Genomic DNA, 27,422 nt, shown 5'->3' with positions numbered 1-27,422 from the left:
ATAAAGGCAACAGTAGTATACTGCTGTTCAATAGTCATAAGTTGGTGGTTTTCTCCGGGCAAACCGGCTTCCTCCACCAATAAAAGCTGGCCGCCACGAAATAGCCCAAAAGCGGTGCTTAAAAGTGGCGTTAAAACACCAAAAATCAAAATCAAATCGATAGTCATAAATCGATTTAACTGAAACAAATCCGGGTCTCAAACCAATACCAAGGGAAACACATCAACTATAAGAGGAAAACAACAGAACAACATAAAAAAACAAAAACTAACACAGGATGTTTGCACAAGTTTGAGGAGGATTCTTTGGTAGATGTCTTTCATCCTAAAAACATTTAATCGAATGTATTTCATATTGTTTAACATTAATCTGAAGTAAAAAAATATGAACATAAAAAGATTTTTCATCTTGAGAAAAGTTACGATGGGGCTTTTAAGATAGAGCTAAAACTAAACTGTTATAGATCAGATCACCAAAAGAACAGGATGTCCTCCAGCATAGGATATAGGAGGATTCTTTGGTTGATACATGTATCTTTAACCCTAAAATACATTTAACTTATATAGATATCTATTCTACATGTGTTTCATAATGTTATATATATATATTTAGGTTAAATCTTAGGAAAAATAATTATTCATTTAAACATAAAAACAAAAAACACTTTTCAATTTACAATGCCATACAAAGAAAATTGTTTTATGGCTATTCTTCAATTAAAAAAAGTTACAATGGGGTCTTTAACATGATGGAGCTCCTTTATTTTGGTAGATTTCCTTAACCCTAAAATACATTTAACTTGCAATGAATCTATATACATGTACTAAATGTATTTCGTAATGATTTACATATATATTTAGGTCATTTATCTAAAGAAAAATATATTTGAACATAAAAAGATGTTAGTATACTAAGGAATGTTACAAATTTACATATTTCTATAAAGAAAAAATAAAACTGGGCAATATTATGTGATACATATATATATATAGGACAAATCAGCAAATAGATCTATAAAAATAATATTTGGCAATATTACATTTTAGGACTCTCGTTATTCTAGTAATCCGTGGTCAGATTATGTCAAATATCATTTTGTGGTAATTTTCTATTCAGCTTTAAGCTTAAATCTGCTGTAATGTATTTAAATATAGATTATGTAAGATGGGATTACTTTCTTAAGGATAAGTAATTCATACTTATTAGGTTAGAGAATTGTGACCCACTGAACTGGAAAAGAAGTTTATGCATGAATTATATACTTGAAATGAAATACATACCTCTACAAAATTTTGATAGGAAAAAAATTCAAACACAACTTGGAAGGGAAGTAAATAGAGAAAATTGTTTGAATTAAAAAGTGAAATTGTCAAGATTGTCCTTTACATTAGCAGAAACTTCTGTAGAAGCACAGGCACTAATGTCTGAACATTCTTGAGGTACTTATTTTCATTGCTACGTGGGTAATGATTAACCACGATTTTAAGTGTTTAATGAAATGCAAACTTCAAATAGGCTTGCTTTCAGACTTGTCAAAACCACAAAAATAAGTATCCCTGATCTTCATGAAAATGCAACTTTTCCTCAATACCCCAAAATGTGTACCTGGGTGCGGGATTTTCTTGCTGCGTTAAAGACCCATTGATTGCCTCTTGCAGTTTTCTGCTCTTTGGTTATGCTGACATTGTTGTCTCTTTGACATATTCCCTGTTTCCATTTTCAGTTCTATTGTATTTATATTGCACACTGATATCTCTGCAGATTGGTTGTACTTTAACATTAATTCACAACACAATCTCTGATTGTTAAGCAGCCATCAACCAACCAATCAATTCTTAATAGATAATGCTTAAGTTTTATGACATGCAGAACAGTTCATTTTTGTCGAGCCTTCGACTTTTGTCGAAAAAGCGAGACATAGCGATCCTACATTCTGTCGGCGTCGGCGTCATCGTCCTCGGCGGCGTCCACAAATATTCACTCTGTGGTTAAAGTTTTTGAAATTTTAATAACTTTCTTAAACTATCCTGGATTTCTACCAAACTTGGACAGAAGCTTGTTTATGATCATAAGATTATATTCAAAAGTAAATTTTGTAAAAAAAAAATTCCATTTTTTCCGTATTTTACTTATAAGTGGACTTAGTTTTTCTACCAGGAAACATTACATTCACTCTGTGGTTAAAGTTTTTGAAATTTTAATAACTTTCTTAAACTATCCTGGATTTCTACCAAACTTGGACAGAAGCTTGTTTATGATCATAAGATTATATTCAAAAGTAAATTTTGTAAAAAAAAAATTCCATTTTTTCCATATTTTACTTATTAGTGGACTTAGTTTTTCTGCCAGGAAACATTACATTCACTCTGTGGTTAAAGTTTTTGAAATTTTAATAACTTTCTTAAACTATCCTGGATTTCTACCAAACTTGGAAAGAAGCTTTTTTATGATCATAAGATAGTATCCAGAAGTAAATTTTGTAAAAAAAAAATTCCATTTTTTCCGTATTTTACTTATAAATGGACTTAGTTTTTCTGCCAGTTAACATTACATTCACTCTGTGGTTAAAGTTTTTAAAATTTTAACAACTTTCTTAAACTATCCTGGATTTGTACCACACTTGGACAGAAGCTTGTTTATGATCAAAAGCTAGTATCTAGAAGGAAATTTTGATAAAATTTTGTTCCATTTTTTCCAGATTTTACTTATAAATGGACTTAGTTTTTCTTCCAGTCAACATTACATACATTCTGCAGTTTAAGTTTTTTAAACATTTATTAGATTCATAAATTATCCTGGATTTTTACCAAACTTGGACAGAAGCTACTTACAATCAAAAGATAGTATAGAGAGGAATATTTTTATTAATTTTTTTCCTCAATTTTGTTGAGCCTGCGATTAACACCAAAAGTAGGCGAGACACTGGGTTCCGCGGAACCCTTACGAATTTTTAGTAACCAGATACAAATAAATGTAGGAGTTATGCTAAATTTATTGTATTTTAATATTGAAAATGATGCTTTTAAAACCATTTTCTCTGGGTTTTTTTGCAGTTATATTCAAATTCCTAGAATTTCGGGAAATGTAATTCAGGCTGCATTTTTGAGAAACAAGTAATTTTTCAGGCCAAATTGCACTGCCAATGTTATGATAGCTAATTTTTTCTGCAGGACTTTTGCATTGACCTTTGTACACATAAATTGGCCTTATTTAGAAACCAAAAAATGTAATGAATTCATGATTTGATTAGGTTCGGAGAAATATATAAGGAAGAACTTGAGGGGACATCGATTGATATACATGTACATGTATTATCTACATATTATCAGAGAAACATAAGCTTTATAGGCAGGGATCACCACAGAAATGTTTTCAAGGGTGGAGCTTATAAGATAATATTGCATTTTTAATCTGCAGAAAATATTTTTTGAATTTTATACATTTTTAACCTTTCGTAATACTCTAAAATGCATGCATATACATGTATTTAGATGCACAAAATGTACATCTATTTTATGACATAAAAAAAGATAAAACCTAATTTTATTTTATTTTTGAATTATACAGTATTATTTTCCAAACCTAGCATATAATCTGAAAATTAAAAATTTTTGCTGAGAAATATCAAGAATTTATTGGAAATCCAAGGGCGCAATCCTCAATTAGCCTATGGTGATCCCTGATAGGTGAACTCTCATGATTCTAAGCAGCTATGATTAGATATTTTCCAAACATTGGCAAAGCAAAAATGTCTAAAATGCAAAAAATCTGTTCAGATAACATTTGTTCTTTTGTAATCTGAAGATTTTGGGTGGGGTTGACTCCTATTTGTTAAAATGATAAGGTTTGACTTGTATTACACGACATTTGATGTAACCTATTAAAAGGTGAGACATTCATTAAAGAAAATAATCCAGATAGATTTGGGGTTAAATAAAAAAAAATTATGACACTTTGAATCTGTTATTATTAATAAGATAACAGATTTAGTATATGGGTAGAGGCACTTTTTGTCAGATATTCGGAATCCTCTAGTTATTTTATCATTGTAGTGCAGTTAAGATTTTTTCTCGCTAACCCCTACTTTTCCTTTCTTAATGTTATAACTTAAAGTTTAAAAAGCCATTTTTGAAAATCTTTTAAAATCCCAATCTATTATTTATATACTATCAATTTATAACAGTCTTTTAAAAAGCTTGTTATAATAAAACATAGGAGCAAACATCCTTAAATGAAATCGATGTGATCTTGTTATAAAACCCATTGTTAAATCAAAGTGATTATGACCTTGAAACAGCATGTTTTTTTAAGCCATGAAAACTAGTACTACATATTTGTACATGTATTTAGTCATGTTAGTATATAAGGAAATCAATGACTCCACAATAAAAAAACAGTGAGTCATTTATAGTAGTAATAGTCCTTTTGCATGCATAAATTTTGTTTAGGGAATCCAACATGCCTAAAGAGTTGTAATATAGATACTGGGTATTTCCATTCTAATTATTCTCAAATATGAAAGTAACACTGGCCTTGGTCCTGCAGGATAAGCTAAGTAGGTCACTGACCTAATTTTTAACCAGTTTCAAATGTTATGATCTCAATATTTCTAAATTTTTGTAAAGATTCCTTGTATCCATTTTTAGCCAGGTTGCATGAAGTTCAAATTCGGCTTATGCATTAAAGATAAGATAAGATATTTTCACCCAACATTTCGTTCTTCCAAAAATAAATATTGTATTTCCTTACTGAATAATGACAAACACAGAATATTCGGATTGAGTCTCTCGTTACGATTTTATTCATATATATTACATAAATCACATTTATAACACACACCAGTAATTATTATATAATTTTCACAACTGATGCAAATTGCTAAGTTTACTCATTAAAATTCACAAATTGATACCACCAAAGAAAAAATAAAGGAGATGTGTTGTGGTTTTGTGTAACAAGACTCCATAAAGAAATTTTCCTGCCAAACACCTTATATAGTAGGCACAAATCATTGCACGTGGGATTACTCGACTTCAATGGAACTTGTTTAATATCGAAAAAAGAAATGCATATATAAATTTTATTTTAAGTCAGGTAACTATGAATGACTCAATGTGAGGTTGGCATTATGACTGTGAAAGGAGGGTACCTGTTTTGTTTAATGATCTCTTCCTATAAACAAAAGTTAAAACCTTATAAAAAATAATAATAGTTCCCTCATTTTAGAATGAATAGACCAGTCTGTTATACTCGAAAAGATTCCTGGAATTAGTACTTACTTATTTTGAAGAGTTATATTTAGTAATTTACAAGAAGGTACTGTAAATTCAGAAATTATTGCGTGCATTTATTATTGCGATTTTGTCATTTAAGACTAAAATGCGATTCTAATTTTTGCGATATTGAGACCAATCCTGTTTAATTCATATAAGATATTTCAAAATGCGAGTTTAAATTATTGCGACTATAACCCTGTCGCATTTTTCGCAATAATAAAAACATCGCAATAATTTCTGAATTTACAGTATACTAAAAGGCCCATGCACTCCACTCTTTTTAGAATATACTTTATGATAGATCTACCTGGTAGCAGTTCATGAGGTCAAGCACAATTATATAGTAAAATTTTATAGGTTTCTAAAACAATTGACTAGACACTGACCATAAAAGCTGTAATAATTACACTATAATTCATATTTTATTGATGTACAGGTAGACACAGGTGTAACACAGGTGTTACACCTTGTAAAGGTACTGTACATGTATCTATATCTGTGATGTAATGACCACTAGTATGTTCACCTTTGATCTGCCCATTTGGTTTCTCAGCAGGTCATCTCTTAGGTGAAGTTTTATCAGAACATTCATGCCTATTTTCTTCAATTTGTAAATCTGTGAACAAAAAATAAAATTGTACATGCGATAATGATGAAATTAAAGTAAATGAAAATACTATAAATTAGATTAAATGCTGGGAGATTTTTCATAATGTTTTCATTCTTTATGTTATATTTACAATAAGGTTTTGATTAGGCTCAATTCACTGACTGTTGAATTTGGGTGGGGTCACAATGAGGACAAGGAGAGAAATGTTGAAATTTTTGCACCGATTTAAAGAAAATCTCAATTGTTGGCTGCCAGCTTATTGGTATGCAGGCTTTTTCATTTATGTTCTTATTCAATACTTCAAACAAACATAAAGCATTTACAAAGTAAAAACTCAACACAGTTTTTGGTTATCAGCTCGCCCCGACAGCACAGAAAGCTTATTTTTATTATAAACAATAAACAAATGTCCAATTTGCTGTCATCGACCGCTGCCATCACATATAAACACAATCTACAATAGAAAAATGTTCTATAAGTTGAAGAAAAAATCATTTCGATTTACATACATGTATTTTATCAACTATTTTCTACATAACATACTGATTCACATTCCTATGAAGTCTTAATAAAAGGGGTGGGTGGGTGGGAAAACGAACCTTTCTGTCGGATAGGCGAACCTCGAATGACAATTCTAGATATCTTATTATAATTTTAGCGCTAAAATTCTAGCATGAAGTTATCATGATTGATATAACTTAAACCGGTAATAACTTACTGATGGTCCAATCAAATTAAACATAAACATGTTTTGATTTAAACACACGTGTTAAAAGTAAACAAATACACGTGTTCCCGAGTAACCTTTATAAATACATTTATGTTCTTATTCAATACTTCAAACGAACATAAAGCATTTACAAAGTAAAAACTCAACACAGTTTTTGGTTATCAGCTCGCCCCGACAGCACAGAAAGCTTCGATTGATAAAGAAAGGGACATAAAGAAAAAGGGGGGACAAACAATATAAATTACAATCCTAAATTCTTAGATACTGACAATCTGTTGAGTATACTCTCTTTAACATAACCATCTTTGGCTTTATCACTTTTCCATCTCCCGTGTTTCTTAAACAACCGGTCATCTATTCCAGCTTCTGCCGCGGCAGTAGCTCCTCCTGACCTCAAACTATGTAAGCCAAACTGTTTTTTATCAAGACCTAAACTGTCAAGTGCAGATAACAATAACTCTCTGGCTCTGGTGTAAGAAATATGACTACTCTTTCTAAGTTTGTATATATTCAAAGATTTACAATAACAAATAGATCTAAAAATAAAATCATTCGATTCTTCAGGAATGTTAGCTAACTTTAGATAACGCTGAAGTACATCTACCGGGCATGTAATATTCCCTGTTTTTGAAATGACAACATCTTTCCCTTCCCTATATACATCAGTTTTACTCTTGACTAAATGAAGTGTAAGGTAAGTAGGGGAAAACTGTATATCAGACCTTCTCAAGTTAGCTAACTCGGAGAATCTTAAAAAGCCAGCATAGGCTAATAAACACATACATGCTATTCTTACATCTTTTAAATTACAAGTATTATTAGCATATTTACATACAATATTTTTCAAAATATGCGGTGTGATAGGTTCTTTTTTGACAACTGAATGACCTATTTTTCTATGAGCCCCTTCAAGAACAGATGCAACTAGATTATTTTCACTGGGATCAGCAACGCCAGCTAATTTATGTGCCCATTTTATGGTGTAAAAAGCATCATTTAATTTTGAAACCGATTTTGCAGTTTCAGACAAATGAATTAAATATAAAGAAATATGTAAATGAGATGCTGGCAATGGTGAAAAAGAATATTGACTAGTCCACTTACACCATGAATTGAAGGCATATCTATATTTCTTCTGAGTACTCGCAGCCTTGGACGAAAGAAGGAATTCTGGTAACTGTTTGAACAAACTGCTGAGATCATTATTAGAGGCAACTTGTGAATTAAAGTCTGACCAATGTCCTACTGAAAAAATATCTGAAAAACGTAAAATTGCAATAACATTTTATATACATATACAGAGGACGAATTATTAGCATATTTCAGATTTCTATACACAGTAAAATATAATATATATTCAAATATTTCAACGCCAGCTACAATATCTTTATAGATACTAGGGCCATAAACTGTAAAACAAATTACCATGCCTGCTAAAATATCATTATAGATACTAGGGCCATGTCAAATAAAAAACCAAGCCTGCTACAATATCATTACCGATACTAGGGCCATGTCAACATAAACACCCATGCCTGCTACAATATACATATACTAGGGCCATGTCACAAACAGACCATGACTGCTACAATATATCTATATATATATTAGGGCCATGTCACAAACAGACCATGCCTGCTAAAATATATCTATATATATTAGGGCCATGTCTAAGATGCATCTAGCAAAACAGCCAAAACTGGCGAACCAAACGGTTCAATTCCGAATATCGTATTCTTATTCGAACCTTGCTTATAAATACCATCAGTATTTTTAAACACAATAACATCTTTTACGTAATCTTGATAAATCAGATGTTTATCGAATATCAAAGGCCAGAATGCAGCAGAAATCCACTTAGGCACAACTAACGTGCCTCGAGCTTTACAAGCTATAATGTGTTTAATCGATCGTATCACAAGATTAATTGGTGGAACTAGCCAATTATTTTCATTGGTCCAAACTTGAGAAAATGCATCAACTGCTTCAGAATCAGGTTGCCAAAATAAGGAGTTAAATCTCATAACTTTTCTATTTTCGACACTTGCAAACCTGTCAATCGAATAAGGACCCCACATATCATTTAAAAAATTGAAAAATATATGTGTGACTCCCCAGTCCTCGAAATCAACCATTTTGCTGATATAATCAGCCTTTTCATTTTCTTTTCTGGGAATCCATTGAATGTCAATTGATATTCCTTTTTGAATGCAAAATGAAAAAATAGATTTTGCTATAACATGAAGATTTTCTTTCATACTTCCCGAATTAACAATTTTGACACAATTTTGATTGTCAGTAAACCACTTTATAGTTTTTCCTGTGAAACTATTCTTAAAAGAAAAAAGGGCCAACTCTATAGCTTTCAGCTCTCTCCATGTGGAGCTTTGTACCGTTTCACTACATGTCCACATCTTATGGAAAATCTTATTTTCTAATTCAACGGTGTATGCACCAGCGGCAATATTACTAGCATCTGAGTATATGACAACAGAAGATTTACTGTAATGACATAAATTACGATAGTTAATCATGGTGACATTTTCTAACCAGAACTTTAACTCTGATAAAACCTCGACGGGTTTGTACCCTGTAATGGGAATATCCCACCCAATTCTACTTTCAATTTCCATGTAACAGAACTTTGACATAATTCTAGCCACATTTCCGATTACGGGAGTCATAGAAATAATTCTACCTACAACCTGAGCTAAAGATCTAGCTGTAACATAGGGAAATTTAGCCAAAATTACATTCAATGAGAAAATCAAATCGTCAACTCGACGTTGAGTAATAGATAATTTGTATTCTTTCGAGTTCCAAACTATTCCCAACCATTCTAACTCGGTAACAGGTTTAAAAACAGACTTCTCCTCGTTAATAAGGAAACCAGCATCAATCAAAGACCTTTTTACGAAGGACGATTGCTCATTACATGTATTTTCATCTGGACTCATGCCAAATCCATCATCTAAATACAAAACAACTTTTATACCGTTTCCACGCCAAAATTTTACTAGTGGCCTCAAACATTTAGTAAAAATGTACGGACCGGTAGTAATTCCGAAAGCTAAAACAGTATAGCAATAAAATTGACCTTCCCACTGAAAACCTAAGAAAGTCTGTTGCTGTGAGCATATGTCTAAGTGAAAATAACCAGATTTTAAATCAAACTTAAACAGATACATATCTTTGTCAAAATATTGTATAGCTAACTTCCAATCCTCAAATTTTATTTTTTCGCGCTTTATGTGTTTATTCAATTGACTCATATCTAAAATAAGTCGTTTCTTACCGGACTTTTGAGTAGCAACACTCAATGGATTTACCACATATGGTTGAAAAGGCACTTTAATTACGCAACCTATTTGAACTAAATCTTCAATTGACTTTGTGACAAATTCAGTATTCTGCCGTGCTGATCTATTATTTCTGTGGTACATTTTAAAAGGTGTATCTATAAATGGAATAACATAACCATTTTTTATTGTATCAAGCACAAAAGGACAAGCACCTATATTTTCCCAATACTTTACATGACAAGCTAATCTACCTTTCACCCCTTTAAATTTATCATATGACTGACAATTTTCAAAATATTGAACTTGATCTAAAAAAGATTCTATATAATCGTTATCAACAAAACATGTAGAAAATTGGTCATTAATAGTGTCTAAATACTTATCATTCACAATGACTGGAGAGTGACGTTCAGGCCCTACTTTACTACTTCTGGTAGGTTGTGGAGTTGCTGTTGGATGACCTGAGACTGGCGAGAAGAGGACAGTTTTTTCTCCAGTGGCCTTGTTGCTTGCAGTAGTGGCACGTGTCGATTGAGCAAGGCTCACGCCTTGCGAAGCTCCCACGAAAGGGCTGTTGCTGATTACGTTGATAATGCTGAGCGTAAGCAGGGTTACCATAAGATTCCGCAGGTTGTTGACGAGGCGGATTTTTTGGGTAAGGTTGCTGGCGAGATTTTGACTTCTCCTTGGAGGTACGGATAGCTCTGGTCTCAGCTTGTCGTATCTTTCTCTCATCTTCAGAATCTGAAGCCACGGCATTGGATTCGTATTCCCTAACGGTTCCCCAACCAGCAGGGGAAGCATCAGCTATGCGTATTTTCTTATTACGGCTTTTGATCTTATCAGTTATGTCAAGAACTAATCTATAGGCTTGAGTATTGGAGTTAGGGATGAATTTTGAAAGTTTATTAACAGTGTCTAATAATTCCTCGTTAAAGGTGTACTGAATTCTGTTTCCTTCCCCCTTAAATTTTAGAGTGACGTCCTCCTTAATTTTTCTCTTAAGGCAATCTTGTTCTTGTATGAGTTCAGATTTCAACTCACCTAACTTGCTGTCTAAAATTGTCTTAAAAAGCTCTACAGTATCTACCAAATCAGACGACTTATCAGCTGCTTTATGAATATTAGGTGGCGGTAAACTATTATCTCCTTCGAGTAGTATGTCTTCATTCAATTCCAGACGTGGAGAAGATTCGGACATTTTACCAAGTGGCGATTTAAGAAAAAACGAACCTTTCTGTCGGATAGGCGAACCTCGAATGACAATTCTAGATATCTTATTATAATTTTAGCGCTAAAATTCTAGCATGAAGTTATCATGATTGATATAACTTAAACCGGTAATAACTTACTGATGGTCCAATCAAATTAAACATAAACATGTTTTGATTTAAACACACGTGTTAAAAGTAAACAAATACACGTGTTCCCGAGTAACCTTTATAAATACATTTACCCATTGTTGAATAAATTTTGTACATTATGTTGTTTCATAACCTGGATGGTTAACAGAGATTTTTAGAGTTTGGTTTGTTTGCTATGTAAAAGAAAACCTTTCTTTATTGTTTTGCGTAGTACTGTTTTAAAGTCGTCATTTTCAGCAATTTTTTTTTTTACCAAGGAGCTTTCAAATGAATTTTATAATTAAATGTAGTATTAAGTGGATCCTTCTATATATTTGTGTACAAGTAGACATTGCTATTTCAAATCTGATGTTATGAAAGTTATTAGGGAGAACGCTGTCATTGCCGTCCATTTTGAATTGATCTTTAAGGAGATCTTTGATAGTCTTTCAATGCAATGAAATCTTTCAAAACTTTTCCAGGCCTGTGGCAATTAAGTTGGTACATAACACTACAGGGAGATAACTCTTTTAAAAATCAGCTGAACGTTTTAATCACATTCTATTGTTAAGGAAATATTAAGCTTCTCAATGATCAAAATGAGTGTTGGTCAAACTGCTATATATCCAATGAAATTTTTCCGATAAAGTGTGTGGTTCAAGTGTTTTGAAATTTTTATATTTTTTTCAAAGGGTCAAAGTAAATATTTTGTCTAGATTTTATGAAAATTAAACAAGCCAAATAAATTTTAGTCAAGGTGTTTAGTACCACCTTTAGAGCTTTTGACAGGTTGTCTCATTGTTGAAGTCCGAATTATATTGACCCCTGTTTGTATTTTGATTTTTTGTGTCCTTGGGTTGCTGTCTCATAATCATAAAGGCATGATATACCCCATCTATATTTATTCATACTCACTGTGGATTCATTAATATTCATGGCATATCAAATTTCATGGATTTCATTGGTAGAGAAAAATCACAAATTTGAATACTCCACAAATAGTGATTTAATACGAATTTAGTTTTTTGAAGGAGCAAATGTTAAAACCACAAAATTGAGTACCCTCAAATTGCATTTTTTTCTTTCAACCATGTAAAAATTGATACCAACGAAAATAAATGAATCCACATTCCACAGTATTAAAAACTTTTATGTATGATGTAACCATGTTATGTCAGTCTGTATATATGGAAAGTGACACAAATTTTCCAGTGATATGCGTAAACTACACATGGTTTTATGGTTTATAATGATCAAATCACATGATTGTATTGTTAGGATGGATGTCAAAAATGTTTGAAAGAAAATGATATAAACTCTTTGAACCCTTTTATGTAAATAAATTCTTTAAAAGGAAAATACGACATTTTTGTTTACATTTTTGGTAGATCATAAACATGTGATGCATCATGCATTTGATGTTGTAGTTGTACATTTCATGGTCATATGATTAATCAGCTTAAACTAGATCAAATTTGAAATATATGCAGTACAAACAAGGTGATTTAGATTAAAATCACTCTTGGTTGCAATATATTCACTATGAAGGCTAGGGATTATGAATGATACACTCTTCAAAATATCTTTCTGTATAATCAGAGTGTCATCACTGATCTTTCATCAGAGTGTCATCACTGATCCTTCTTCAGAGTGTCATCACTGATCCTTCATCAGAGTGTCATCACTGATCCTTCAGAGTGTCATCACTGATCCTTCAGAGTGTCATCACTGATCCTTCATCAGAGTGTCATCACTGATCCTTCATCAGAGTGTCATCACTGATCCTTCATCAGAGTGTCATCACTGATCCTTCATCAGAGTGTCATCACTGACCCTTCATCAGAGTGTCATCGCTGATCCTTCATCAGAGTGTCATCGCTGATCCTTCATCAGAGTGTTATCACTTTGAATCCCTAACAATCACCCCTTTTTCACATTAGTACACTAAACACCTATTTATGTATGCATATACCTATTTTTTCATAGGGGCATCATGTTTTAAATCTGTGTTCATCCATCACTCCCTTTTTCTTTTCCTCTGTTTCGTATAAGGTTAAAGTTTTGGTTGAAGTTAGTTAATAAAATAGAGAATGGAAATGGGGAATACTGTAAACCAACTTATTTTTCGCGGATACTTTATTTCGCGTTTACCCCTTTCTAGACCACTTCGCGGCGATTTGATTTCGCGATTTTCAAATTTACCTGATGTTTTTTAATCAGAGAAGATCCAAGTTTTTCATATTCACGTTATTTTTCTACTCGCGAAAGTCGCGAAAATAAATCATTCGCGAAAATTAGTTGGTTTACAGTATGTCAAAGAGACATAAGTCATATCAACTTGAAACTTAAACTACACATGTTCATTATGATGTAAACTTTTAAATTAAAGATATATCCCAAGTTAGGGTTTTGACCTAGATTTCATGGTTCACTGAACATGGAAATGTGATTGTGTGAGTTGTGCATGTTGTCCCATATACAGATAATCTTGTTTTACAAAATCCCATGGTGTGACTTGTATGATTTCAATTTGAAAATCTGTAACCCTAGTTTAATATTTCAGTATTTTAGCAAGAAGAATATAAAAACAATATCTAAATTGAGGTTAATGTCTTGTAAAGAATGCTGATGACTAAAGACAAAACTTATAGGATCTGGAAGTATCTTGGGAATTACTAACTCGGGGAAATAATAAGATCAATTTCATTTTTTTGTATATATGGATATAATCAAATCATCTAAGGGATAAATAATTTAAAGGAATTACAAGTTTTGGTAAAATTTAATTGAAGTGACCGTGACTTTGCCAAAAAAAAAAAACTGTAAACATTTTCTTTGTATATTGAGTGACTTTGGGTGTGACGACATGCTAAATATAAAAGATTGATCTATAAAGAAAAGGTATATTTTTGTAGGTAATAAAACAGATTATAAAACAAATCAGTCAGTGTGTATTGATGGTTCAGATCTAGTACTGATAGGGTAGGGTAGCTATTTTAATATTGAATTTTTTATTTGAACTAGTTTAAACTTTCACTCAGTTCAATTTATCAGAAATTTAACGCAGCAGCTGATTTTACACTCAGTAGTAAGAAGATATTAAGGGGTAAGAGCTTTTGAGCTTTTTACTGTACATTTGAACTGGCATTAGTCTAAAAATTTGTCAGTCCAAAGTACATTTCTATCAGTCCATTTTTTTAATTCTTTATTTAAAAATTCACTCATTTCTGTCAGACTTTGGACTGACATGTTCACAGCATATTTCAAAACATTTCAAATTTTTATTAAGGTAACAACATTATATATATGTCAAACATTTCAAATTTGTATTTTTAAAATGGTTTTGATTGACACTTTTGGAGAACTTTGGACCATTCATAGTCATCATAAGTTAAAGATGGTGAAGATAAAAATATGGTAAATAAAAATGACACAGAACACAGTCCATTGTGCAACAGGACCATGCACGGTGCACCAAGAACTGGATGTGAATTCAGGTGCTCGAGAGGAAGGTTACTATGAATTTCCTGTTCCACTTGCAACAAACAGTGTGAAATATATTTATACTGCAAAATAAAAAAATGATAAATCAGCCACAAACTATTAAATCTTAAAATTTCTAGGAACTTAAGTCCCCCCTTAAAAAAAATGCCCAATTAGCCATCAAATATCCAATCAGAATGTGAAAAGGAGACACAATGTCTTATTTGCATGACTTTAGCCCAGCACCCTTTTCTGAAAAATAAGAAGAGAAAATAAGATATAATTTATGTTATTTTATATTAATGGTTAAAATTTCTGTTCAACCAGTTAATATAATTGATCATAATTAATTGTTAATTTTTTTGTAATCAGACTGTTTCACATTTTGTCATCTTGGGGCCTTAACTGATTATAGCTAACTATATATATATATATATATATATATAGGATATATTTGAATAGATGATGTGCATGGTATGATTGCCAATGAGACAACTATCCACCAGAGACCAAATTAATGATGTATCATATATGTTTTGCTCATTGTTCTCACCAGGGAGCTATTCGGTCACCTGTAATTAGTCATAACTTCTTCCTTTGGTCTTAATGGATAGTTGTCTCATTGGCAATCATACCATATCTCCTTATTTTTATATTTTAGATATTTTTTAACAAGCTTGTTGAACAAAATCAGTTTGGACTTAAAAACCTCCCTGGTATCCTTAACTTAACAGAAACAAAATTGCATCCAATTATTTCCTATGATGTTTAATAAGCATAAAATTGGAGTAGTATCTCACGCCAATTATTCTTATGCATGTATTGATAAGCGTACAATGAACTTCAATGAATTATTCATAACAATATAATGCCGTTAGCAATATTTTGACATTTTATGGAGATCTTTGACCAGAAACAAAAATACAGCGTAAATAGATCCAATTACGATGATAAAATAGCTCCCATTGATCAGGAATTATTTGTAATGCTGGGATTTTGTAGTTCGTGTGAAAAACAATGATGTTGGTATTTTATAGATAACGATATATATATATATAACGAATATATAACAAAATATATTTTTACCTCAGCCATAGCATCAATATTTAGAAGCATTTAATATAGGGGAGTTAAGAGTTTCAATGCATTCGATTCATTTCATGACAAATTGACTGGCACGTTTAGTTGTTTTTTTTCTTTTTTTCAAAATACATTGTAGCCTCTGAATTTATTTGATATTTGACCATTTTTTGAATTCAATGATTTTCATGCATTATTAATAAGTAATTAAATGGTGCTTTGTAACTAACAACAAAGAGGAATAAGAAATGTATACACATATAAAGGAACATTCATGATCAGATGAGTAGCAAATAATTAGGCTGTAGTACATGTATAAATATAAAATTATGAATGGAAATGGGGAATGTGTCAAAGAGACAACAACCCGACCAAAGAGCAGAAAACAGCAGAAGGCCACCAATGGGTCTTCAATACAGCCAGGAAAATCCTGCACCCGGAATATATATATTTAATGCTTTAACTGCAAGGTACAAATGTACCATACCATAGATAACCCTAGAATTTGATTTTAATCTTTATGTCAAATTAAGTCTTGGTTGCTTCCATATAGTATTTTTGTGCTAAGGCAGCATTAAGCAAACACTTATCAACCAATTGAATTTAGTCAAACTCTATGATTTGAGAGAGATGTGTTTCAACTTGAAGCTTATAAAAAAACCTAAAATTTACAGGGTACAGTTAAACCTGAATATTTGTTAATGATCTGAATTGTCTAGATATATATCTATAGATCTAGCTGAATGAAATAAGAAACAATTAGGACTGCATGTTCATGTGGGCCAAGTGAAAAATAAAAAATTAAGAAACCACTATTGATATAATTTTTTTTTTTCAAATTTCAAATTAGGAAATTTTTTAGTACACCTGTTCAATTTCTTTGTGTCATAAAACATATGCACCCTGTGCAAATACTTCATAGGTATAAAAATAGTGATAAACTAACTTGACCTTGCATAAATTGAGATATCAATGTCCCGAAAAAGTATGGGATCTACTTAATATAAATTTTGTTGACATAATCGTACATGTTTAAAATTATATGATAATTAATTTTGAGACATGAAATTTATATCAGTAAAAAGGCATATGCGTACACGTCATACACTCCTTATATAATTTAGGTTGGATTGGTGCATATCCTTGTGATAAAAATGTAAAATATTGACATTATCACACGAGAGGTAAACATTGTATATTTTTATGCCCCCGCCATCACCGGAGGGGGTATTAAGTGTTACCCTTGTCCGTACTTCCATTCCATGTCCACCGTCTGTCCTAAAATTGGTTTTGTGTCTCTAACTTTAGTTTGCCTCTACCAAATGTTATGAAACTTATACACAATGCTTATTACCACAAAACACAGATCAAGTTCGAATTTGGGTGGCGTCACTTTTACCGTTCTCGGACTCTCGAGTAATGCTCCTTTATAACGTTATATGCAAGCGGGGGCTTCATCTGTGTCCCATGGACACATTCTCCATTTATTTAGATGGTCTTTAAGGTGTAATACCACCAAATCATAGTACGTCACATCCGGTTGCATACGAAAATAGGTCGAAAAAAAATATTCCCTTGCATTTGACAGTTGTAGGTAATTGATCCTACATTTCATTGCAGTAAAACATTTCTGGGTCATAAACATATATCTTGGGTATTTCAAAGCACCATTATTTTTTTATTTGGGGTTTCTATAGAATATTTTGGAAACTTGAGGTTACATGGTTATTAAAGCTTGTACACAGGTTAAAAAAGGGGGAAAATTTGATTGGTTAACTTCCAGTGATGGTTATTTTCTTATATGCAATGAAATGTTATGTGAAATTTTTTCTATATTACTGGACAGGATAAAACTTTACTCATGCCAAGTATTTCTTTATTTGAAACAAAGATAAATTCTGCACAATTTTTTGAAAAGTGCAAATTTAACAAAGACTAATAGGGGGAAATCAATGGTGGTATTACATCTAATATGGGAAGCTGTACATGCACCTTTGACCTTGTGAGTACTCTCATGTGTTAAAATTTCTTGCTATTTAAGTGAAATATTACAAATAATGAAATATTCTGAGTGGATTGAGTCTCCAAAACACATTTTATGAGAAAATTTCCTTGAAATACGACTTTACCATGAATATTAGTTGACAGAACAAGCCATACTTAGAGTTTTGGGGAGCTTTTTCTCCTTATTTCTTATATTCTGCTATACTAGAAATTTTTTCCTAAGAAATACTTTAATAAATATATAGTTTTAAGTAAATGAAATTATTTTTAAAGCAGTAACAACAAATTATTCACCAAAAGAGAAGCGTTTTATGTCCCACTCTGGAATGCGGCGTAAATTTAAGTTTTACGTAAGGACTTATTGAAACCTCCTTGGAGACAGTAAACTTTTATACGGATAGTTCATTCAGCTTAAATACTTCAATTAATCATTTATTATAACATTTCTATCATAAATGAGTGAAAGTTACCCCAAAATTTTTATTTATTGGCCTAAAAAGTAGAAATTTTGAGGAAATGAGAGGTATAAATGGACCAAAAGAGACCTTATAAGGAAGACAAAGAGGTCCATTAGTAGTATTTATCATCCTAAAGTCTTCTTTTGTATCATATTCAACTGTTTGTAGGCAGATGAGATAAATATTTGATCATTTATTGGTCCACACTATATTCTATCATGATACGGCTTGGTTTGGATTTTTCGAAGAAATTTTGCTCGAATCGCTGTAGATGTCGTCTTACATTATACTAGATTTTTCTCAAATTATTGAACTGATTATGACAAAACTTGACAGGAATGCTTGAAATAACCAGTATTACAAAGGGAAAAAGTCACATTCAGTTTATTTAACAAAAAAGTCTTCTTTAGGTGTAATACCACCAAATCATAGTACGTCACTTCCGGTTGCATACGAAAATAGGTCGAAAAAAAATATTCCCTTGCATTTGACAGTTGTAGGTAATTGATCCTACATTTCATTGCAGTAAAACATTTCTGGGTCATAAACATATATCTTGGGTATTTCAAAGCACCATTATTTTTTTATTTGGGGTTTCTATAGAATATTTTGGAAACTTGAGGTTACATGGTTACTAAAGCTTGTACACAGGTTAAAAAAGGGGGAAAATTTGATTGGTTAACTTCCAGTGATGGTTATTTTCTTATATGCAATGAAATGTTATGTGAAATTTTTTCTATAGTACTGGACAGGATAAAACTTTACTCATGCCAAGTATTTCTTTATTTGAAACAAAGATAAATTCTGCACAATTTTTTGAAAAGTGCAAATTTAACAAAGACTAATAGGGGAAAATCAATGGTGGTATTACACCTTAAATGAAGCCATAATAGTTTTCTGTTAGTAAAAAAAAAGTGGGATTGCTGAAGAGACATTAGCTGTTGAAGTGCCCATCTGGTGCAGTTTAATTGGTACTGTTGTTCAGGTATGACAAGTTTTAATGTTTTATAAAATTCTAACATGGGCATTAGATTTTTACATAGCTAGCCAGTACATGACGGGGTCATTAAAGTCATCAATACACACTGAAAATGAAACAAAAATAAGTTTGAAGTAGCAAAAGAAAACTTGATCAGGGGGGAAAAAGGAAAGGAAAATCTGATTGTGAAGATATCCACTTTTAGTCTCAATTAAAAAACTGAGAAAAGGGGATACTGCTGTTATTATATTCCAAACATTTTATTTTTTTGGGGATTGTGTTGATGAAATGTAATTTGACCCAGAAAAAAAATCTACCACCATGAAGTAAATGGTAAGCTAATAAATTTTAAAATTAATGTCTTTTGTACAATTTTGTATTTTGAGATCATGCCACAATCGAGGGTCTGGACGGGGTTTACAAATTAGAGAATAATGGACACAAAGTGCAGAATACAGGGCAAAAAAAAGAATAGAGAAAAAAAAGCCTAAAAAATAAAGAATAGGGAACAATTGGGTGATGAAATGTAAAGAAGAGAGAATAACAGGCAAAAAAAAAAGAGTAGTGAAAAAAAGTATATAAAAAAATTCAGAAATGATGGATCCCATTTAGACCCTCATAATTGTCTAATGGTATTGCTACATTGCAACTATGAAAATAAAGAGATATATTTCATGTTGTTTGAATTTCTAATTCTATATTTTAATGTCAAAGTAGCATCATAAAATTCACACCTATATATTTATATACATAATACAAGGCTGGTTAACTACATTTGTTTGTGCATGTATAATGCTGACAGCTTAGGTTGGGTCAGGTCAATAGGTCAAAGAGACATTACAGAAATGATTTATATGTACATTAATAATTTATATATCCCAGTGATAAACAGTCTAGTACACTAACTGCACAGTGTCACTGTTGTCTAACATTTATAAGGGTCTGGATGTGTGGTCCTTTATTTCTTTATTCTTTTACTTTTTATACGACCGCAAAAAAATTTTGTGGTCGTATATTGGTATGACGTTGGCGTCGGCGTCGTCGTCGTCCGTCGTTGTTGTCGTCGTCGTTGTCCGAAGACACATTGGTTTTCGCACTCTAACTTTAGTTTAAGTGAATGGATCTTTTTGAAATTTTACCATAAGGTTAAATACCACAAAAGGAAGGTTGGGATTGATTTTGGGGGTTATGGTACCAACAGTTAAGGAATTAGGGGCCAAAAAGGGGCCAAAAATAAGCATTTTCTAGTTTCCAGACAATAACTGTGGAACGGTGTATGGATCTCTCTGAAATTATACTACAAGTTTCCATACCACAAAGGGATGGTTAGGATTTGCTTTGGGGGGTTATGGCTCAAACCGTTTAGGAATTAGGGGCAAAAAAGGGGGAAAAACAAGGTTGTCCTGGTTAATGCACAAATACTTTAGTACAAAACATAATTTAAAGCAGTGTAAGGGAGATAAATCAAATACATCATTGAAATTATCTCCCTTACACTGCTTTTAAATTATGTATAAAGTAATGGTTAATGAACAATAAAGATAATTTAAAACAGTGTAAGGGAGGTAATCCAAATACAACGTTTTGGTTACTTCCCTTACACTGCTTTTAAATTATGTTTAAAGAAATGCATATTTATAAAGGAAGACCAGTAAAAATATCTGCAAATGTTGCATCTTTTTTTTTTACAAAAAAATCTATATGAAGGTCCGAAGGGTCCAAAATTAAACTTTGTTTGATTTTAGCAAAAATTGAATATATGAGGTTCTTTGATATGCTGATTCTAAACATGAATTTAGATTTTTGATTTTTGGCCCAGTTTGCAAGTTGGTCCAAATTGGGGTCCAAATTAAACTTTGTTTGATTTCAACAAAAATTGAATATATGGGGTTCTTTGATATGCTGAATCTGACCATTTATTTTGATTTTTTATTTGTGGACCCCGTTATCAAATTGGTTCATATTGAGGTCAAAAGGGTCCAAAATTAAACTTTGTTTGATTTCATCTAAAATTGAATTATTGGGGTTCTTTGATATTCCAAATCTAACCGTGTATTTAGATTTTTAATTTTGGGTCCTGTTTTTTAAATTGGTCTACATTAAGGTCCAAAGGGTCCAAAATTAAACTTAGTTTGATTTTAACAAAAATTGAATTCTTGGATTTCTTTGATATGCTGAATCTAAACATGTGTTTAGATTTTTGATTATGGGCCCAGTTTTCAAGTTGGTCCAAGATAGGGTCCAGTATTTAAACTTTGTTTGATTTCAACAAAAATTGAATATATGGGGTTCTTTGATATGCTGAATCTAACCATGAATTTAGATTTTTTATTTGTGGGCCCCGCTATCAAATTGGTTCATATTGAGGTCAAAAGGGTCCAAAATTAAACTTTGTTTGATTTCATCAAAAATTGAATTATTGGGGTTCTATGATATTCCAAATCTAACCGTGTATTTAGATTTTTAATTTTAAGTCCCGTTTTTAAATTGGTCTACATTAAGGTCCAAAGGGTCCAAAATTAAACTTAGTTTGATTTTAGCAAAAATTGAATTCTTGGGGTTCTTTGATATGCTGAATCTAAACATGTATTTAGATTTTTGATTATGGGCCCAGTTTTCAAGTTTGTCCAAGTTGGGGTCCAAAATTAAACTTTGTTTGATTTTAACAAAAATTGAATATATGGGGTTCTTTGATATGCTGAATCTAACCATGTATTTTGATTTTGGACATTGGACCATAATAGGTAAATTAAAAAAAAATCAAGTTCTTAGACTACATTCTTTCTGTGTCAGAAACTTATGCTGTGTCAAATATTTAATCACAATCCAAATTCAGAGCTGTATCAAGCTTGAATGTTGTGTCCAAACTTGCCCCAACTGTTCAGGGTTCGACCTCTGCGGTCGTATCAAGCTGCGCCCCAGCGAAGCATTTTATTAGTCTATTTTTTTTCTATTCTATATTTATTCTTACCCTTATTCTCTCTTCTTAATTTTTTTTGCCCTTTTTTCTCTATTCTCTATTTTTTGCCCTTTATTCTGGGCTTTTTACTCGTTATTCTCTTTTCTGTAAACCCCACTCCATAGGGTCACCTTTTCTGATGAAAATTTAATCTTTCCAATTTGGATCAATACTGAACATAAAAATCAAGCGAAAAATATTGATTTAATTGAGAAAAAAAAATAGAGAGTTATGATCAAAATTTCTCATAACAAGCTGCAAAGTGCAGATTTTTTTTTATTGTATGTTTTACTTTTACAACATATGGTCTAGATGAGCCAAAAGGAGGGGGGGGGCACAAATTTGGTTTAACCCCACCTGTACCAAGCTATCTCAGTTAAGCCCACCTCTTTTTGTACCTGTACCAAGCTTACTCAGGACCAAGTAATGTTTGTTGTATATGTTTTTGATTGTACGTCTATTTTTTTCTGAGGAGTTTGTATGATGATTTGAAATATAGTTCTGTTTTACTGATTGTTTGTCTTTTTTTTTGAAAGACCTCCCTTTTTATTATGAATCATTAGTCCTAATACTTTAGCAATCAAACAGTGAAACTATTTCTTTTGTCATTAATGTTTTTGAATATTTTCCAATGAATTAAAATTGCATACAAATTAACTAAATTACAAAGGCCCGGCCATTAGATTGAACACATCTTATTCTGACTACTGCTTCTATTCTAGGGTTGCTATAATGACATTACCTTCCTCCTGTCAAAGAGCTGGTTTAACATGATAAATGTTGATCTATAGTAGAAGGTGTAATCCTCAGTAGGAGTTCTCTCTACTTAATTGTATTTAATGGTATTTAATTAAACCTCCAGAGATAGATCTAAATGCCAGTTCAATCTAGGTACAATCTAAAGATACATCTATACTTAACTTTATATTAGGATGATTTGATATACAGAAATTTGTTCAATCTAGGTACAATCTAAACTAGGATCAAAGATACATCTATACTTATCTTTAGATGATTTGATATACAGAAATTTGTCTTTGATTATGTTGTTATATAATTTTTTTGTAACCTTCTAGAGTACAGGGTAAAACGTTAATTGATCTAAGTTGTTTTGGTAAGGGAGCTACCATTTGATTTTTATGGCTAGGATGAAATTTGAAAAAATAGGCAGGACAGGAGTTTTGAGTAAAAAAAAAAGGCAGGATGAGATTATTTGCATAAAAAAAGGCAGGATGACAATTTAGGTAAAAAAAAAGTCAGGATAAACTAAAAAAAAAAGCAGGACTGAATAGAGTGAAAAATAAAAAGGCAGGACTGAAAAGAGGGGAAAAAAAAAGGCAGAACAAAATTTTTCATCCTAGCCCCCCCCCCCCCCCCTAAAAATCAAATGGTAGCTCCCTAACAGTTGCATACAGGTGGCAATTTCTGAGGACAGATCAAAGGGGAAAGTGGTATTTTTGGTTATGTATTTTGCGATTAAAAAAGATGGGTGAATTTGATGAAATATTGAGCAGCTACAATACAAATGATGGTGATCCAAAGATTGCACTTGCAAAAATAACTTTAAGGGCTGATATCTAAAATTGTATGATTCCCTTTAAACACTAATACTTATCTTGAAAACAATAAAAAGAGAGAAACTGTGGAAAAAGAAAACAGTAAGCAAACGAAGATCATGCATAAAGAAGTAGTCTTAACCAAAGTTGTAAATTGACTCCTTATATGAGTTATTTCCCTTAGATCACAATTATACCTATTTTAGATTTTTTTTTGTATTTATCTTGAAAATAATATAAGATAAAGAGAAACTGTATGCAGCATAAATGATCAACCAAAGAAGATCTACACATTAGTCCACATAGCTGAAATTTTTATATTGATTCCTGATAGGATTTTTTGCCATTAAATGGCAATAATTTGCATTTTTTAGCAATTTCCTTGAAAAAATTCTACACATTAAGTACAATTTTTTGAAAACTGTTGCTAACGACACTCATGTTGTATATATTTTTATCAGGTTGGAAATTTATTTTCTATTGTTAGCTTTTATGAGTTTTTTTTGTATGGTCGACACTCATTAATATTTTCTTTTAATTTTGTTTATCTCTCGTGTCATGCACAAAGAAAGGGTGCATCAAAATAAACCAATGACATTTGAAGAATTTCATAGGATATTTTAATCCTATATATGGTTTCAAAAATTACTTTGAATTGATGTCCCATATAACACTTGTGGGTGTGATTGATGTATCATTTAATTATTTGAAGTGAATTAATGTACTATTGCAATGTATTGTAGACATGGTAGATATATTGGATTGGATTTGTATCTGCATTCAGTTATGTTTGCAAATTGATGAAAATATTTTACAATGAGTTAGAAAATACCATTAAAACTTCATCATCTGATTAAACATCAATGTGGCTATAGTTTAAACACCAGGGAGAAAAGTTAAATTTTCCACATAAGGGTCTGTAACCTGCCACCATATGAAAGATTAACATACATGTAAGGACTATAATGGACTTTTTTTACCTAAAATTTAGAGATCCAGTCCAAAATTAAGTATCCTGGGCTTCTGGTCCCTTGCTTATCTTTTCCTCTGCTCATGGCTTTTTACTGTTATCATGATACATTTTTGGAGGATCGTCCATGATTGATAGCCACAGTATGAAAGATCAACATAAGGACAATGGACATTTGCATCTAAAATTTAGAGACCCAGCTCAAAATTTAGTATCTTGGGATACTCGGTCCATGCATATTTTTTTCCCTGTTCATGGCTTATAATACTAGCTGTTATCTGGAAAAGTCTTTTATCATTCTTGGGATACAAGATTCACCAAATCCATTAAATTCACAACATATCTAGTGTCCCATGATTCTGACAGTCTGTCACTGCTTGTCTGAAATTAAAATAAGCTGAGTGGTATAGAAGATGTTATCTGTACTGTAGCTGTTACTTTATTATAATTTCTTTTCATATCATCTAAGAGCCAGCACAAAAGCACCAGTAAACTTAGCATTGTGCTAATTTAAATTTACAACAATGTTGATGGGTGTATGTTATATTTATCAGCTGTAGTGATGTTGAATGATATAAAATTGTCAATACATGAAATTATCATCTAAGCATGTGACAGTTCTTCTTCTGTGGTGAGAACTTTAAATGGATCAATCTGAAGAATGTTGACCATAGATCTTTGTCCTTGAACAACACAGAGGTCAATATGTATTAAATACAGATGACATTTTTAAAACAGGAAGATTTTGTTCTAATCTGCTTAATCTTCAGGATGTAATCATTAAGGTGGTACATAACACTACAGGGAGATAACTCTGTAAAAATTAGCTGAATGTTTTAATCACGTTCTATTGTTAAGGAAATATTAAGCTTCTCAATGATCAAAATTAGTGTTTGTCAAACTGCTATTTATCCAATGAACTTTTTCCGATAAAGTGTGTGGTTCAAGTTTTTTTAATTTTATATTTTTGTCAAAGAGTCAAAGTAAATATTTTGTCAAAATTTTATGTAAATTAAACCGAACCAAATTGATTTTAGTCAAGGTGTTTGGTACCACCTTAGGCTTTCTGATAAAAGCCTACAGGTACTTGGTATCTATGATAAGATGTCAAGTACATGTTTCAATGATGGAAAGTAAGATATATGTATTAATATGATAAAAAGTAATTTTTTATGAAAAAAAAAATCTAAATCTACAGATATCTTGCTTATATTTTCTTTGCATATCAGATGATTTTGAATGTCCGTTAACTTGATCTAGTGTCCCTGAGCTACTGTACTGACATACACTCAGTATGTATTCATTTGACCACAAAAGGGCTGATGACAGGATGGTCATTGCTTAAAGCATACACACAAATGTTAAACGTGTCCATGTTTACATACATCAGAAACCACTTTTTTAGTAACAATAGCTATCAATTCTTAGCTTAGGGAGCTACCATTTGATTTTTATGGGAGGGGGAGGGGGGCTTAGGATGAAATTTGAAAAAAATAGGCAGGACAGGAGTTTTGAGTAAAAAAAAAAGGCAGGATGAGACACTTTGCAAAAAAAAAGACAGGATGACAATTTATGTAAAAAAAAGTCAGGATAAACTAAAAAAAAAAGGCAGGATCGAATAGAGTGAAAAATAAAAAGGCAGGACAGAGATTACAACTAAAAAAAATTTTCATCCTAGCCCCCCCCCCCCTCCATAAAAATCAAATGGCAGCTCCCTTATTTCCTAATTCTAATATGATCTTCTTGATGTTCTTTCGTTCACTTTAAATTTGTAAACAAAGCAATGATGTTCCTTATAATTCCAATAAACATGGATGCTGCATGTGTGTGATGTTTCTTTGAAATTTGCAATGTCTGTGTATTTTGAACAAACATCAGAGATCAAAATGGACATTTCTGATTATGTATTTGGACACTTTTTAATCGTGAAACAGATAGTTTTCTCAGATGTGTGTGCTCCCTCAAATTAAATTAGCTGGCTTTTTACGTGTTATCAAGGTCTGCTTTGAAGTACAAAAATTCTATATGTTCCTATCAGAATTTTTTTTTTCTAAAGCTCTGTGTAAAAATGTTGACAAATCTAATGCCTACTTATGTTAAAATGAGCATAGCTAGGGTATAACATATAAAAGAAATAATTCTTAATAATTTAGCCACAAGCTATATATAAGTCGAAAGATTTGCACAACTAATATAAGATGGTGATATACGAAGATGATGTAATAAAATTGTGTTGACAAATGTTTCTGTCATCATGATTTTATTACATCATCTTCATATATTACCATCTTATATATTAGTTGTGCAAATCTTTAGATATATATAATTTTTTCCTTATCTGCGCAGCATGGTCTATTCTAGACGATCCGGTACATACTAAATTTGCTGGTTGGTCCTTTTTAGACCCATTGGTGGCCTGCGGCTGTTGTCTGCTCTTTGGTCGGGTTGTTGTCTCTTTGACATATTCCCCATTGCCATTCTCAATTTTATTCTATATATATAAATGTATATGGGACATAATTTTTATGAAATATCTGTCGATTCACAATCTGCCAATGTTTTAGCATGTTTAGTGTATTATGTATTCCAAGGGTGATCAATATTGTCCCCAGGGAATTTAAACCATGGACACTTAATCAATCTTGTCTAATTGACCATCAGGGAAAAGTTGA

The 27,422-nt window shown here is 31.7% G+C and overlaps 2 protein-coding genes across 3 annotated transcripts in view; one reads left to right on the top strand and one right to left on the bottom strand.

The window, feature by feature from the left end:
- Positions 1–27,422, top strand: part of LOC127718277 (prolow-density lipoprotein receptor-related protein 1-like) — a 208,771-nt gene that overhangs the window by 8,238 nt on the left and 173,111 nt on the right. The gene's annotated exons all lie outside the window — the stretch shown is intronic.
- On the bottom strand, positions 6,202–10,801 carry LOC127718279 (uncharacterized). 2 transcript variants are annotated; one of them, XM_052224274.1, is made up of 3 exons: positions 9,912–10,801; positions 7,721–7,873; positions 6,202–6,340 (listed from the first exon to the last, which is right to left on the bottom strand). In XM_052224274.1, the coding sequence occupies exons 1-3, from the start codon at positions 10,720–10,722 to the stop codon at positions 6,324–6,326; spliced, it is 981 nt and encodes a 326-aa protein (XP_052080234.1). In that variant the 5' UTR covers positions 10,723–10,801; the 3' UTR covers positions 6,202–6,323. The 2 variants fall into 2 exon arrangements, 1 of the variants encoding a protein (XP_052080234.1); XR_007989691.1 differs by having other exon boundaries at positions 7,721–10,801.

Source organism: Mytilus californianus, unplaced genomic scaffold (genome assembly GCF_021869535.1).
Source record: "Mytilus californianus isolate M0D057914Y unplaced genomic scaffold, xbMytCali1.0.p SCAF_10, whole genome shotgun sequence".
Taxonomy (NCBI): Eukaryota; Metazoa; Mollusca; class Bivalvia; order Mytilida; family Mytilidae; genus Mytilus; species Mytilus californianus.
The sequence above is the reverse complement of the archived record's forward strand: the minus strand, read 5'-3'. Positions and strand labels throughout refer to the sequence as shown.

Excerpts from the sequence above, each read along its gene's own strand:
- LOC127718279 (XM_052224274.1), bottom strand. The coding sequence starts at position 10,722 with ATGCTTCCCCTGCTGGTTGGGGAACCGTTAGGGAATACGAATCCAATG. Across the intron at positions 7,874-9,911 it reads TGTTGCTACTCAAAAGTCCG|ATATTTTTTCAGTAGGACAT; the intron begins GTAAGAAACGAC and ends TACGTTTTTCAG.